The sequence below is a fragment of the Hemitrygon akajei genome, chromosome 5 (assembly GCF_048418815.1).
Source record: "Hemitrygon akajei chromosome 5, sHemAka1.3, whole genome shotgun sequence".
Lineage (NCBI taxonomy): Eukaryota > Metazoa > Chordata > Chondrichthyes > Myliobatiformes > Dasyatidae > Hemitrygon > Hemitrygon akajei.
Genome location: NC_133128.1, coordinates 99,844,151 through 99,859,632, shown reverse-complemented (window position 1 = coordinate 99,859,632; position 15,482 = coordinate 99,844,151). Strand labels below are relative to the sequence as shown.

At 41.6% G+C, this 15,482-nt stretch overlaps 1 protein-coding gene across 2 annotated transcripts in view; it reads left to right on the top strand.

Annotated features, from left to right (window-relative positions):
- slc49a4 (solute carrier family 49 member 4) overlaps positions 1 to 15,482 on the top strand; it is a 148,585-nt gene that overhangs the window by 88,656 nt on the left and 44,447 nt on the right. For both annotated transcript variants that reach the window (XM_073046136.1, XM_073046137.1), the window contains exons 4-5: positions 4,909 to 5,038; positions 14,623 to 14,731. In XM_073046136.1, coding sequence (XP_072902237.1) covers positions 4,909 to 5,038; positions 14,623 to 14,731 — 239 coding nt within the window. The remainder of the gene's footprint in view (positions 1 to 4,908; positions 5,039 to 14,622; positions 14,732 to 15,482) is intronic.

Sequence of the window (15,482 nt, the reverse complement as noted above, 5' to 3'; positions counted from 1 at the left end):
GCTGGGAAGTCAATTAGTGAAAGAGGTAAAGGGCTGAAGAAGGGAAATCTGTTGGGAGAGGACAAAAGACCATGGGAGAAAGGGGTGAAGGAGCATCAGAGAGGGAGGTAAGGGATGAGATGAGAGAAGGAACTGGGAATGGTGAAGGAAGTGGGGGTGCATTTATCAGAAGTTGGAGAAATGGGTGTTCATGCTATCAGGTTGGAGACTATCCAGACAGAATAAGGTGTTACTCTTCCAACCTGAGTGTGACCTCATTACAGCAGTAGAGGAGGCCATGGACTGACTTATGGGAATGGGAAGTAGAATTGAAATGGGTGGCCACTAGAAGATACTGCTTTTTCTGGTGGATGGAGCATAGGTGATTGGTGAAGCAGTCTTCCAGTCTGTGTTCAGTCTCACTGATATATAGGAGGCCATACCAGGAGCACCAGATGCAGTAGATAACCCTTAAGTGTCACCTCACCTTGAAGGACTGTTTGGGGCCCTGAATGGTAGTGAGGGAGGAGTTGTAGGGGTGGGTGTGGCACTTGTTCTGCTTGCAAAGGTAAGTGCCAGGAAGGAGATTAGTAGAGAGGGATGAATGAACAAGGGAGTTGTGTAGGGAGCAATCCCTGCGGAAAGTAGAAAATGGGGTGGGGGGGGGGGGGAGATGTGCTTGGTGATGGGATCCAGTTGGAGATGGCAGAAGTTACGAAGAATTATGTGTTGGATGTGGAGGCTGATGGGATGATAGGTGTGGACAAGAGGAGCCCTATCCTTAGTGGGGTGGTGGGAGGATGGGGTGAGGGCAGACATGAGCAAAATGTGGGTGAGGACAGTGTTGACGGTGGAGGATATCATCTTTGAAGAAAGAGGATACCTCATTCGTTCTGGAATGAAAAGCCTCATCCTAAGAGCAGATGTGGGGGAGACGAAGGAATTGAGAGAAGGAGATGGCCTTTTTACAAGTAACAGGGTGGGAAGAGGTATAGTCCAGGTAGCTGTGAGAATCAGTGAGTTTATATAATATATCAGTGGATAGATAAACTGGCTCCAGAGAAGGAGACAGATTGAGAGGGGAGAGGGGGTTTCGGAAATGGACCATGTAAATTTGATGGCAGGGTGGCAAAGTTGATGAAGTCAGTAAGCTCTGCATGGGTGCAGGAAGCAGCACCAAAAGCAGTTGTCAGTGTAGCATAGGAAAAGTTGAGGAGTGATACTGGTGTAGACTTTCTACATAGCCGACAAAAAAGGAGGGCATAGCTGGGCCATGCGAGTGCCCATGGCTACACTTTTTGTTTTAAGGAAGTGGGAGGAGCCAAAGGAGAAATTGTTAAGAATGAGGACCAGTTCCGTCAGGCGGAGGAGAATGGTGGTGGAGGGGAAATGGTTTGGTCTGGTGTCCAGAAAGATGCAGTGAACCTTGAGACCTTCCTGATGGGAGTTGGAGGTATATAGGGACTGGACATAGTGAATATGAGATGACCAAAGCCAGGGAACTTGAAGTCATAGAAAAGATCAAGAGCATGTGAAGTGCATTCCTATCCGGAGTGTTTTCATTCTTTAACAAGGCCAGGATCGGAACTAATTATCAATTTGGTCCAGTTTAAACAGTTGATTTAAGAATCTGTTAGCTTACTGGAAAGGATTATGTGCTCATCTTAGTAACCAGAGCTTTTTCCCTTTTGAACTTATTGTCCTATGCTTGTATTGTCCTATTGCATTGTATTCTCATGAATGTTGAAAACATCTTTGTGTTGTCTATTCCAGAGTTGCAGTTGTCAAATTGTTAATGCCACCACATTTTTGAACAAGATCCAGCAGTCCTACTGCTATATATTTCCATCATGCCAAGATCTGCTCTTCAACTGAATTCCTAATGGATAAATTAAGCAGTTGATTAATTTGCAGCTCGTAAACGTCCACTTTTGTAGAACAAGAGAATTTCAACTGAAATATCATTCATTTAAATTGAGTCCCTGTAATCAGCTAACAGAATTCTTGAAACTGTGCCATTCTCCTTTTGAATATCTATCTTGCTTAAAAGGGAAGTGGTAAAGACAACTAACTGACCTAGTTGCCAAGACAAATCATGCATGGTTGCTAAAAAGAGGAATGCTGCTGAAACAATATCTTTGAGGCACTCAGCACTCAGGGTTATTCTCTCACCAGTTTCCTTTAAAACCTGCCTGATGCCTGTGTTTGAAATTTGAGCTGATCTAACTAAATTAGATAGTAATGGTTGAATGGGATATACTTGTTAGCTCTTTTCTGAAAGAGTGTACTATCAAGAGAGTGAACAGTTACTATGCTGTTTTTAAGGATGTTCTCCCTGTGACTTGTGTGAGTTTCCTCCAGATGACCAGTTTCCTTCCATATTCCAAGGATATACGGTTAGGGTTAGTGAGTTGAGGGCATGCTATTTTGGTGCCAGATGTATGGAAATACTTGTGGTTGCCCCCAGTACAATCCTTGAACTGTGTTAGGCGAAGTAACACATTTCACTGTAGGTTTTGATGTACATGTGATAAATAAAGCTTTATTTCATTCCACCCTTCTAAAAATTTGTATCAGCCATTTCACAGTCAGAATCTTAACCATTACTTCACCTTAATTTAAACAATTGCAATGAGATTTCATAACCATAAAACATAGGAGCAGAATTAGGCCATTCAGCCCATCGAGTCTGCTCCACCATTCCATCATAGCTGATCCCAGATCCCACTCAACCCCATAAACCTGCCTCCTCGTCATGTCCTTTGATGCCCTAATCAATCAGGAAACAATCAACTTCCACCTTAAATATGCCCACAGACTTGGCCTCCACTGCAGTCTGGTAGAGCTTTCCACAGATTTACTACTCTTGCTAAAAAAGATCCCCCTTACCTCAGTTCTAAAGGGTCACATTTCTATTTGAGGCTGTGCCCTCTAGTTCTGAATATCCTCTCCACATCCAGTCTATCTAGTCCTTTCACATTCAGTGAGATCCCCCAACCCCAAGCCCCCACATTCCTCTAAATTCCAGGGAGGATAGGCCCAAAGCTGCCAAATGCACCTCATATGATAACCCCTTCATTCCCAGAATCATCCTCGAGTACCGCCTCTGGATTCTCTCCAATAATCACACATCCTTTCTGAGATTATAGGGCCCAAAACTGTTGACAGTACTCCAAGCGCAGCCTGACTAATATCTTATAAAGGATCAGCATTATCTCCTTTCTTTCATATTCTATTTCCCTTTAAATAAATGCCAACATTGCATTTTCCTTCTTTACCACGGACTCAACCAGTAAATTAACCTTCTGGGAGTCTTGCACAAAGACTCCTAAATCTCTCTGCACCGCTAATGTTTGAGCCTTCTCCCCTTTTAGATAGTAGTCTGCAATATTGTTCATTTTACCAAAATGCATTATAATAAATTTCCCAACACTGTATTCTATCTGCCGCTGTTTTTCCTGCTGCAATCGCATTGCTTCCTTAGCACTACCTACCTTTCCATCTATCATACACAAACTTTGCCACAAAGCCATCAATTTCATTATCCAAATATCCCAGGAATTCATTACCCCTACCCTTAAGCAAAGGAACACATACCAATCTTCATAGAGGCATCAGAAGTGGAGAGAGTGAACAGCTTCAAGTTCTTGGGTGGCACGGTCTTTAAGGATCTGACCTGGTCCCAACATATTGATGTAGTTATAAAGAAGGCAACTTTATTAGGAGCTTGAAGAGCATGTCAGCAAATACACTCAAAAACTTTTATAGTTGCACCAATTGTACTGTGGAGAGCATTCTGACATACTGCATCACTGTCTGGTATGGAGGGGCTACTGCACAGGACCAAAAGCAGCTGCAGAAGGTTGTAAATCTAGTCTGCTCCATCCTGGGCACTAGCCTACAAAGTACCCAGGACACCTCCAGGGAGCGGTGTCTCAGAAAGGCAGCATCCTTTATTAAGGACCTCCAGCACCCAGGGCATGCTCTTTTCTCACTGTTAACATCAGGTAGGAGGTGCAGAAGCCTGAAGGCACACACTCAGTGATTCAGGAATAGCTTCTTCCCCTCTGCCATCCAATTCCTAAGTGGACATTGAAGCTTTGGACACTACCGCATTTTTAAAAAATATACAGTATTTCTGTTTTTGCATGTTTTTAATCTATTCAATATATGTAATTGATTTACTTGTTTATTATTATGTTTTTATTATTACTGTTTTGTATCTCTCTGCTACATTATGTATTGCATTGAATTGCTGTTGCTAAGTTAACAAAATTTCATGTCACAATGCCGGTGATAATAAATCATTCTGATTGACAAACAATATGAAAAGTAGCAATCCTAATACTGACCCCTATAGCCAACGAGGTATCTGTAGCCAACCAAAAAAGGCCCCCTTTATTCCCACTTGCTGCCTCCTGCCTGTCAGTCATTCCTCTATCCATGCCAGTATCTTTCCGGTAATGCCATAGGATTTTATCATGTTAGTCAGCCTCATGTGTGGCACCTTATCAAACGCCTTCTGAAAATCCAGGAAAGTGGCATCCACTGCCTCTCGTTTGTCCACCCTCACCACCCAGTTTATCTGGGATTGAAGGATTATGGTAGCCAAACGGAACCTTTTTTTAAAATTAAGATACCGGTACTTTTAATAAAAATAACTTCTCCAAGAGTATTTGGACCATGAATTTGATTAGATTAACCATCTGTTAAAGTGTTTCTGTTAATCGCTTATAGTAGATCTAGAGCTGTTTAATTTGAAGAAAGGAGATAACGGTATACTTTCTAAAGCCAAGTAATTTTATAAAAGTGGCTAAGTCATTTTGTTTGTACTGAATTTTGCTGTTTAGGCTTAACCATTCCAAGAGAGTGGATTCTTCCATCTTTGACATAGTTTTTTCATTGCTCTGAATTATTTTCCTTTCCCAGAGTTTGCTGTGACAGTTTTCCTGTTCGCTGTTGTGATCGTTTGCTTCCCATCCCACCCTCCTCTTCCACCGAGTATAGCTGCTGCAAGCCAGAGGCTGAACTACAGAACCAGTATCTGCAGACTTCTTGGGTGAGTTTCTTCTTCATTGTATCAGCGAACCGACATTCAGCAGCACAGTCTGTTGTGTTGAGAATTCTGATTTAGAGCATTAGGGTTAGGGCCAGGTCATCTGTGATAAGCTTCCTGCACTGTTACTGCAAGGGAGAATTAGCTTTATTCCTGAATCAATACCAACAGTTGGAAAAAGTCTTTCCTTGGGCACCAGTAAAATTGCTGAAAGGTCCCTTGATGTTACCAGGCTGGATATATTCTGAACTATATTTCTGCACTGTTAATCAGTGTTAAAAATATTTAGATGGAAAGTCATTCTGAACACAACCCACTTAACAGTTTTTCTATACTCAATAAACATTGAGTTATGGTCTGGTTTTCTAATTGCTTGGTTACAGTTGGCTTCATTTTGCTACTAATTGGAACAGGCCACAGGTATAATTTTCAGTTGGGAAGATAGATCCTAGTTGATTGGAAAGGTGTAGAGTAGGCCAGGACCTGTGAGTTTAACAATTGGACCCTGTCAACTGGATGGCTTCTATCTGGTGAAGCCTTGGTCCTATGTTTACCAACTGTTGGGTTTGCATTTCAAATGCACTCAATTTATGTAAATATTAAAATTAAAATACATTTAGAACCTGTGATTTACAGTTTGGAGATCGACTAAGTGATCCAGCACTTTGCCATCTCCGAGAAGATTCTTGGAAGTGAGGCCTATGGGAAGAAACTCGTAGACGGGATGCAAGCCAATGTTGGACTCCATTTCACCGATTAGAGGTTCCATTAATTGTCAATTAATGCATTGAGGAGGATTGAGACATCAGCACCAACTGCCTGCCTTTAGATTGCTGCCGGAGAAAGAGTCTGTGAATGGCCTATTGTTATGTGGCTTGTTGTGACAGGCAGGTAGGCCACTGAATTCGTCATGTGGTGTCCCTCTCAATGATTTAGGTGTCAGGGAATGTTATCATGGTTCTGCATTTATGGACTGTGACTTTTTCAGACATCGTTTTATATTTTGTACTTTCTTGCCCATTCCTTTTCCAGTTAATTGTGCAAGGAAGGGATTGTTTGGGAGCCTGTGTTCTTGTTGTTTTGTGTTGTGTACAGGGTTTGGGGTTGATAATTGGGATACAATTCTTTATTGAATTGACTTTATTACATCTTCATATACATGAGAAATAAAAAATCTTTGTGTTATGTCTTTGTCTAAACGTGCAATTTATAGTAATTTATAATAAATAGTATGTACAACAGGACAGTAAATATAACAAAAATACAGTTGTATCAGCATGATTAATCAGTCTGATGGCCTTGTAGAAGAAGCTGTCCTGGAGTCTGTTGATCCTGGTTTTTATGCTACAGTACCATTTCCCAGATGGTAGCAGCTGGTACAGTTTGTGGTTAGGGTGACTCGGATCCCCATTGATTCTTTGGGCCCTTTTTTCACACTTATCTTTGTAAATTGGGTGGGGAGGGATGGCTTTGATATTTCTCACTGAATGACTTTCATGTTCTTTCTTTGGAGAAGATGAATCTCAGAGTTGTAGATGGATAAGTTGATTATAAATGAACCTTTGAACATTATCTAAAATAAAACTAGAATGCAATTAATATTGAAAACATTTAGATCAGCAGAATTAAAGGAAGCTGACTTTTGTCCATTGTCTATCGAATGGGGTTGCTGAGTGTGCGCAAAGTTAACTTGTGCATGTCTTCCAAGATCAGCAGTCAACAGAGTGGAAGGTAGGACTCCTGTCTGCACACCTGAGCCCTGAACTTCCACTCAGTTGAGGTAGAAACTGGTAGTTTCAAGCAGAACATCCAGCTTTTAACACACACTGTAACGTGTCATAAAAGTGAATTCTTTTACCTCCTCCTCTATCAATGTTTTGCTCTTACATCTTTATTCATCTTAACTTTATGGTTTTTGTACTACACCCATAGCATCCAAAGATCTCTTCTTTCTCTTTTAAATAATCTACAAGAACTCAACCATTGACTTATTCCGTTGACCTTTATTGAATTACATACGTTAAAACCATCTTCAGGTTCTTCTTGGTTTGCATTGTATGTTTTCTCTGCTGCAGGTTTTTTGTGAAGTCAGGACGAGTGTCTTTAACCAGAGTAAAACTTGCGGTGGTTATTTGAAGACTAGTCTGTCACGAAAAGAGAGCTGTTCATATGAAGTCCCAAACTAAGATGGTCCATATCCTTAACCATTACCTGAAGAATCCTGTACTACTTCACATGTAAATATAAGACCAGAGACATAGGAACAGAATTAGGCCATTTAGTCCATCAAGTCTGCTTCGACATTCCATATACGTGCCTTCTCACCATATCTTTTGATGCCCTGACTGATAGGAAATGATGAACTTTTGCCTTAAATATACACACGGATATTGCCTCCACCGCAGTCTGAGGCAGAGCATTCTTCAGATTCACTACTCTCTAAAAGCATTCCTCCTTCCTTCTGATCTAAAAGGTCGCCCCTCAATTTTGAGGCTGTGCCCTCTGTTCTGGATACCCCCACCACAGGAAACATACTCTCCACTTCCACCTGATCTAGTCCTTTTAGCATTTGGTAGGTTTCAATGAGATCCACCTGAATCCTTCTAAATTCTTGTGAGTACAAGCCAAAAGCTGCCAAATACTCATGTTAATCCCTTCATTCCTGAAATAATCCTCATGAACCTCCTCTGGACTCTCTCCAATGACAACGCATCCTTTCTGAGATATGGGGCCTAAAACTGTTGACAATACATCGTGCCGCCTGACAACTACCTTATAAAAGCTCAGCATTTTCTCCTTTTCTCCATATTCTAACCCCCTTGAAATAAATGGCAACATTACATTTGCCTTCTTTACCACAGACTCAAGCTGTAAGTTAACCTCTGGGAGTCTTGCACGAGGACTCCTACGTTCCTTTGCGCCTCTGATGTTTGAATTTTCTTCCTATTTAGATAATATTCTGCATAGAACCATAGAACATTACAGCACAGAAACAGGCCTTTTGGCCCTTCTTAGCTGTGGTGAACCATTTTTCTGCCTAGTCCCACTGACCTGCACCTGGGCCATATCCCTCCAAACCCCTCTCATCCATATACCTGTCCAAGTTTTACTTAAATGTCAAAAGTGAGCCCGCATTCACTACTTCATCTGGCAGCTCATTCCACACTCCCACCACTCTCTGCGTGAAGAATCCCCCCCCCCCATGTTCCCTTTAAACTTTTCCCCCTTCACCCTTAACCCATGACCTCTGGGTTTTTTTCCTCCCCTGGCCTCAGTGGAAAAAGCCTGCTTGCATTCACTCTATCTATACCCATCATAATTTTATACTCCTCTAACAAATCACCCCTCATTCTCCTACGCTCCAGGGAATAAAGTCCTAAGTTATTCAACTTTTCTCTGTAACTCAGTTTCTCAAGTCCCAGCAACATCCTTGAAAACGTTCTCTGTACTCTTTCAACCTTATTAATATCCTTCCTGTAATTAGGTGACCAAAATTGCACACAATACTCCAAATTCGGTCTCACCAATGTCTTATACAACCTTACCATTATGTTCCAACTCTTATACTCAGTATTTTGATTTATAAAGGCCAATGTACCAAAAGCTTTCTTTAGAACCCTATCTACTTGTGACGCCACTTTTAGGAAATTATGTACCCGTACTCCCAGATCCCTCTGTTCTACTGCACGCCTCAGTGTCCTACCATTTTACCTTGTATGTTTTCCCTTCCTTATGTTTGACCTTCCGAAGTGCAATACCTCACACTTGTCCGCAGTAAACTCCATCTGCCATTTTTCAGCCCATTCCTGCAACTGGTCCAAATCCCTCTGCAAGCTTTGAAAACCTTCCTCACTGTCCACTACACCTCCAATCTTTGTATCATCAGCAAATTTGCTGATCCAATTTGCCACATTATCATCCAGATCACTGATATAGATGACAACTAACAATGGACCCAGCACTGATCCCTGTGGCACACCACTAGTCACAGGCCTCCACTCAGAGTAGCAATCCTCCACTACCACTCTCTGGCTTCTTCCATTGAGCCAATGTCTAATCCAATTTACTACCTCTCCATGTATACCTAGCCACTGAATCTTCCTAACTAACCTCCCATGCGGGACCTTGTCAAAGGCCTTACTGAAGTCCATGTATACAACATCCACTGCCTTCCCTTCATCCACTTTCCTGGTAACTTTCTCAAAAAACTCTAATAGATTGGTTAAACATGACCTACCACGCAGAAAGCCATGCTGACTTTTTCTAATAAGTCCCTGTCTATCCAAATACTTGTAGATCCTCTTAGTATTCCTTCCAATAATTTTATTACTACCGATGTCAACCTTACTGACCTATAATTTCCCAGCTTACTTTTTGAGCCTTTTTTAAACAACAGAACTACATGAGCTATCCTCCAATCCTCCGGCACCTGACCCGTGGATATCGACATAGGTGAATGAGCAAGTGCAGCAGGCAGTGAAGAAGGCTAATAGAATGTTGGCCTTTATTACAAAGGGAATTGAGTACAAGAGCAAGGAAATAAATCCTCTTGCATTTGTACAGGGCCCTGATGAGACCACACCTGGAGTATTGTGTACAGTTTTGGTCTCCAGGGTTAAGGAAGGACATCCTGGCTATAGAGGAAGTGCAGCGTAGATTCACGAGATTAATTCCTGGGATGTCCAGACTGTCTTACACAGAGAGGTTAGAGAGACTCACACGCTGGAATTAAGGAGATTGAGAGGGGATCTGATTGCAACATACAAGATTATTAAGGGATTGGACAAGATAGAGGCAGGAAATATTGGACAAGAAAGAGGCAGGAGAGTCCAGTACCAGAGGGCATGGTTTGAGAATAAGGGATAGGTCATTTAGGACAGAGTTAAGGAAAAACTTCTTCTCCCAGAGAGTTGTGGGGGTATGGAATGCACTGCCTCAGAAGGCAGTGGAGGCCAATTCTCTGGATGCTTTCAAGAAGGAGCTAGATAGGGGAATAGGGGATATGGGGACAAAGGAGGAACCGGGTATTGATAGTAGATGATCAGCCATGATCTCAGAATGGCGGTGCAGGCTCGAAGGGCCAAATGGTCTACTTCTGCACCTATTGCCTATTGTCTATTTCAAATATTTCTGCCAGGGCCCCTGTAATTTCAACACTAGCCTCCCTCAAGGTCTGAGGGAATACCCTGTCAGGTCCTGGGGATTTATCTACTCTGATTTACCTCAAGACAGCAAGCACCTCCTCCTCTTTAATCTTAAGTTCCATGACCTCCATACTTGTTTGCCTTGTTTCCATAGACTCCATTCCAGTTTCCTCAGTAAATACAGATGCAAAAAACCCATTTAATATCTCTCCCATTTCTTTTGGTTCCATACATAGCCGACCACTCTGATCTTCAAGAGGACCACTTTTATCCCTTACTATCCTTTTGCTCTTAACATACCTGTAGAAGCTCTTAGGATTATCCTTCACCCTGACTGCCAAAGCAACCTCATATCTTCTTTTAGCCCTCCTGATTTCTTTCTTAAGTATTTTCTTACTCTTTTTATATTCCTCAAGCATCTTATTTCCTCCCTGTTGCCTATACATGTTATACATCTCTCTCTTCTTTATCAGAGTTCTAATATCCCTGGAGAACCAAGATTCCTTATTCTTTTTCATTTTGCCTTTAACCCTGACCGGAACATACAAACCCTGCACTCTCAAAATTTCTCCTTTGAAGGCCTCCCTCCTTTGAAGGCCTCCCACTTACCAATCACATCCCTGCCAGAGAACAACCTGTCCCAATCTACACTTTTTAGATCCTTTCCCATTTCTTCAAATTTGGCCTTTTTCCAGTTTAGAACTTCAACCCGAGGACCAGATCTATCCATGATCAAGTTGAAACTAATGGCATTATGATAACTGGAACCAAAGTGTTCCCCTACACACACTTCCGTCACCTGCCCTAACTCATTTCCTAATAGGAGATCTAATATTGCATCCTCCCTAGTCGGTACATCTATATATTGATTAGAAAACTTTACTGAACGCATTTCACAAACTTTAACCTATCTAGACCTTTAACAGTATGGGAGTCCCAGTCGATGTGTGGAAAATTAAAATCCCCTACAATCACAACTTTCTGTCTCCTATATAAAAGGAACTATTGTTCCTTTTACCAAAATACATTATCGTACATTTTCCAACACCTGTATTCCACCTGCCACTTTTTTTTACCCATTCTTCGAATTTGCCAAAGTCCTGCTGCAATCACATTGCTCCTCAGCATTACCAACCCATCCCCCTATCTTCCAGAGATAGGACTTTGATGGCTTTTTGGCACCTTTTCCACAAAGCCATCAATTCCACTATCTAAAACACTGACAAAGAGTGTGAAAAGTAATGATCAGCCCAATGCTGATCCCTGTGGAGCACCACCAGTCTCCGGCAGCCAACCAGAAAAGGCCCCATAATTCCCACTCGCTGCCTCCTACCTGTCAGCCATTCCTCAATCCATGCCGGTATGTTTCCTGTAATGCCAATGGATTTTATCTTGTTAATCAGCCTCATGTGGCACCTTATCAAATGCCTTTTAAAAATCCAAGTAAATGAGATCCACTGCCTCTCTTTTGTCCGCTCTGCTTGTTATTTCCTCGAAGATCTCTTAATTTTTAAGGCAAGTTTTGTAGATTTGTAAGGCAAGTGTTCCCTTCACAGAAACCAAGCTGACTTTGACTTATTTTATCATTAGACTCCAATTGCCCCAAAATATCATCCTTAATTAGGGTCCTTAATTAATTAGCACTGAGGTTCAGCTAGCTGGCCTGTTATTTCCTTTCTTTTTCCTTCCTCCCTTCTTATTGGAGTAACATTTGCAATTTCCCAGTCCTCCTGGACCGTGTCAGAATCAAGTGATTCTTGGAAGATCATGACCAATGCATCTGTTATCTCTTCAGCAACTTCTCTCAGGACTCTGGGATGTAGTCCATCTGATGGTGACTCATCCACCTTAAGACATTTAAGTTCGCCTGGCACTTTTTCCTTTGTAATAGCAATGGTCCTCACTCCTGCTCCCTGACACACATGGACCTCTGGCACACTGCTAGTCTTCTATAATGAAGACTGATACAAACAGCTCATAAAGTTCATCTGCCACTTCTCTGCCCCTTATTAACTACTTCATCAACATCAATTTCCAGTGGTCCAATATCAACCCTCACCTCCCTTTTACTCTTCATGTAACTGAAAAGCTTTTAATATCCTGATTTATGTTATTTTCTAGTTTGCCCTCGTATTTCATCTTTTCCCTTCGTACAGCTTTTTGAGTTGCCTTTTGTTGGATTTAAAAGCTTCCCATTCATCCAACCTCCCACTCTTTTCTGCTGGCTTTTTGCAGTCCTTAACTTCCCTTGTCAGCCACGGAGTTAACATATGAGGAGGGTTTGTCATCTTTTTTTCCTGTATTCAGTGGAATTTAGAAAAATGCGGGGGGGGGGGGGCATCTCATTGACACCTCTGTCATTTGAGAACAACTTCTTTGGGACATATTTATCCTATCCCTTGTGAACTATTCCCTGAAAATTCAGTCATCTCTGCTCTGCCATCATCTTCGCCAGTATCCCCCTCCAATCCACCTGTGCAAGCTCCTCTCTCATGCCTCTATAATTCCTTTTGCATATTCCATTGTGATTTTGATACGTTTGTTATGCTTCTCCCTCTCAAATTGCGGTATGAATTCAACCATATTATGATCACTGCTTCCTAATAAGATCTGGGTTATTACACAATACCCGAACTAAGATAGCTTTTCCCTTAGTAGGCTCAAGCACAAGCTGCTCTAAAAAGCCATCTCATAGGCATTGAACAAATTCCCTCTCTTGTGATCCAGCTTCAGCCTGATTTTTTTCCCAATCCCCTTGCATATTGAAATTCCCCATTACAGTTGGGATATTACCCTTATTACATGCGTTTTCCAGCTCTCTTTGCAATCTCAACCCCACATCTTGGCTACTATTTGGAGGCTTGTGTATGATTTCTATCTGTTTTTTTCACCCCATGCAGTTTCTTGACTCCACCCACCCACAAAGATTCAACATTCTCTGACTCTGTCACTTGGATAAGATGTCATATGGCACAGAAATGGACACTTTGACCCACCCTGTCCATGTTGACCCTCTGTCAATCTTCATTAATCTAATATGCCAGCATTGAAACTGTAGCCTTCTAAGCTTTGCCTATTTAAGTGTCTATCTAAAAACCTCTCAAATATTGTAGATATTTTCTGATTCTACAACTTCTGGGAGCACATTCCAGTTGTCAACCATTCTTACTCAGTTGTTCTGATGATTGTAATATGAATGTGAAATTATTGCACTGGTTTTGTTGACCATTTGCAGTTTGTAAATCTAGCAAACCATTCTTCAATTAAGGCTAGAAACAATGAATCATATTGAATTGTACAGTCAAACAGGTCTTCAGCTAATGTCCATGCTGACCTTCAAGTTCCCATCTATACTAATCATGATCTCCAGTATTCTTTTCCATTGTTGTGTGTGCTTTTGGCAATTTGAGTGCTCATCTGGATGCTGCTTATCAAGAATTCCTGCATAATACACCAGCTGTAATATAATCAATGTATTATAACCATGGGCTGTACCTTTTTGAGCAATTCTCATATGGAGGATCTTGTTAAGGTCCGCAAAGACAACATGAATTTTAGCTCCTTCAAACCTAATGGAAGAAAGCCTTGTGGGCAATCTTATTCTGTTCATGTGAATTTAACACAAAAAAAAAACGGAGTTACTCCCTGTCTACAGTCATTAAAGTCATGCCAGGTAAACTAAAAATCTTATTGAATAGGCCAGTCTTAGTGAGTATTGCAATTAAAATAGATTTAACAGCAAAATTCATTGGGAAGGATAAAAGAAACTCATTAAGGTGCATCTTTACTTGAAAGCAGTTCCACTTGAAGCTACGTGTGCTTAATCATTAAGCCTGTTTGTTCATTATGTGCTATGTTGTATGATGAGGGTGATCATGGTCTTTCCATGACCATGATTGTTCTTGGCAAATACTTCTACAGAAGTGTTTTGCCATTATCACTTTCTGGGCAGTGTCTTTATAGGATGTGTGACCCTAGCCATTATCAATACTCTTCAGAGGATGTCTGCCTGGCGACAGTGGTCGCAAAACCAGGACTTGTGATATGCACCATTTGTTCATATGACCATCCACCACCTGCCCCCATGGCTTCATTTGACACTGATTGGTGGGGTGGGCAGTGGCCGAGCAGGTGCTACACCTTGCCCAATGGAGGGAAGGAGCACATTACACTTTCTTTGGTAGAGATGTATCTCCACACTACTACCCAAGTGAAGCCTGCAGCTTTCTTTAGAATCATATTTTTACTTTCACAATAAGGAATTATTGTTGTGACAAGTATTTGGATCAATAATTACATTTTGTTTATTAAGTTTCTAAGATGTCTTGTGGGCACAATAAAACTTCATACCCCATGAGGACATGCTGTATTGAAATGTTTTTTGCTGCAGGAAGCCTGATTTGCAAATGTTTTACATATTCTTTTGTTTTCTTTCCATTATAGCAATTTCAGATTTTTAATGATTGCATTGGCCTTTGCAATGCCTCTAGGTATATTGTCAGGCTGGTCAGGTGTGCTTGATGTAATTGTAACGCCACTCAAGGTAAATCAGGTAAGGAATTGGGATCTTCCTATTTTCTCTTTGAATTGTTCTTTCCTAGCAAACATTTTGAGAATTGTTGCTGAAGTGATTTAATTGTAATAAACCGAGGGAGGCTAATATCCTGGTAGGGAGGTTTGCTAAGGCTATTAGGCAGAGTTTAAACTAGAATTGCTGGGGGAGGTGGGAACCGAACTGAAGAGACTGAGGAAGGGGGCGGTTGGCTCACAAATAGAGGAAGCTTGGAGACGTGTGAGAGGGAGGATAGGCAGGTGATAGAGAAGTGACGCGCTTGGACTGATGGTTTCAGATGTGTCTATTTTAATGGCAAGGAGTATTATGAACAAAGCAGATGAGCTTAGAGTGTGGATCAGTACTTAGAGCTATGATGTTGTGGCCATTACAGAGACTTGGATGGCCCAGGGGCAGGAATGGTTACTTAGAGTGCCAGGCTTTAGATGTTTAAGAAAGGGCAGAGAGGGAGGCAAAAGAGATGGGGGCATGGCACTACTGATCAGAGATAGTGTCACAGCTGCAGAAAAGGAGGAAGTCACGGAGGGATTGTCTTCTGAGTTCTCTGTGGGTGGAAGTTAAAAACAGGGAGGGCTCAATAACTCTACTGGGTGTTTTTTATAGACCATCTAATAGTAACAGGGATAGCCAGGAGCAGATAGGGAGACAGATTCTGGAAAGGTGTAATAATAACAGGGTGGTTGCAGTGGGAGATTTTAATTTCCCAAATATTGATTGGCATCTCCCTAGA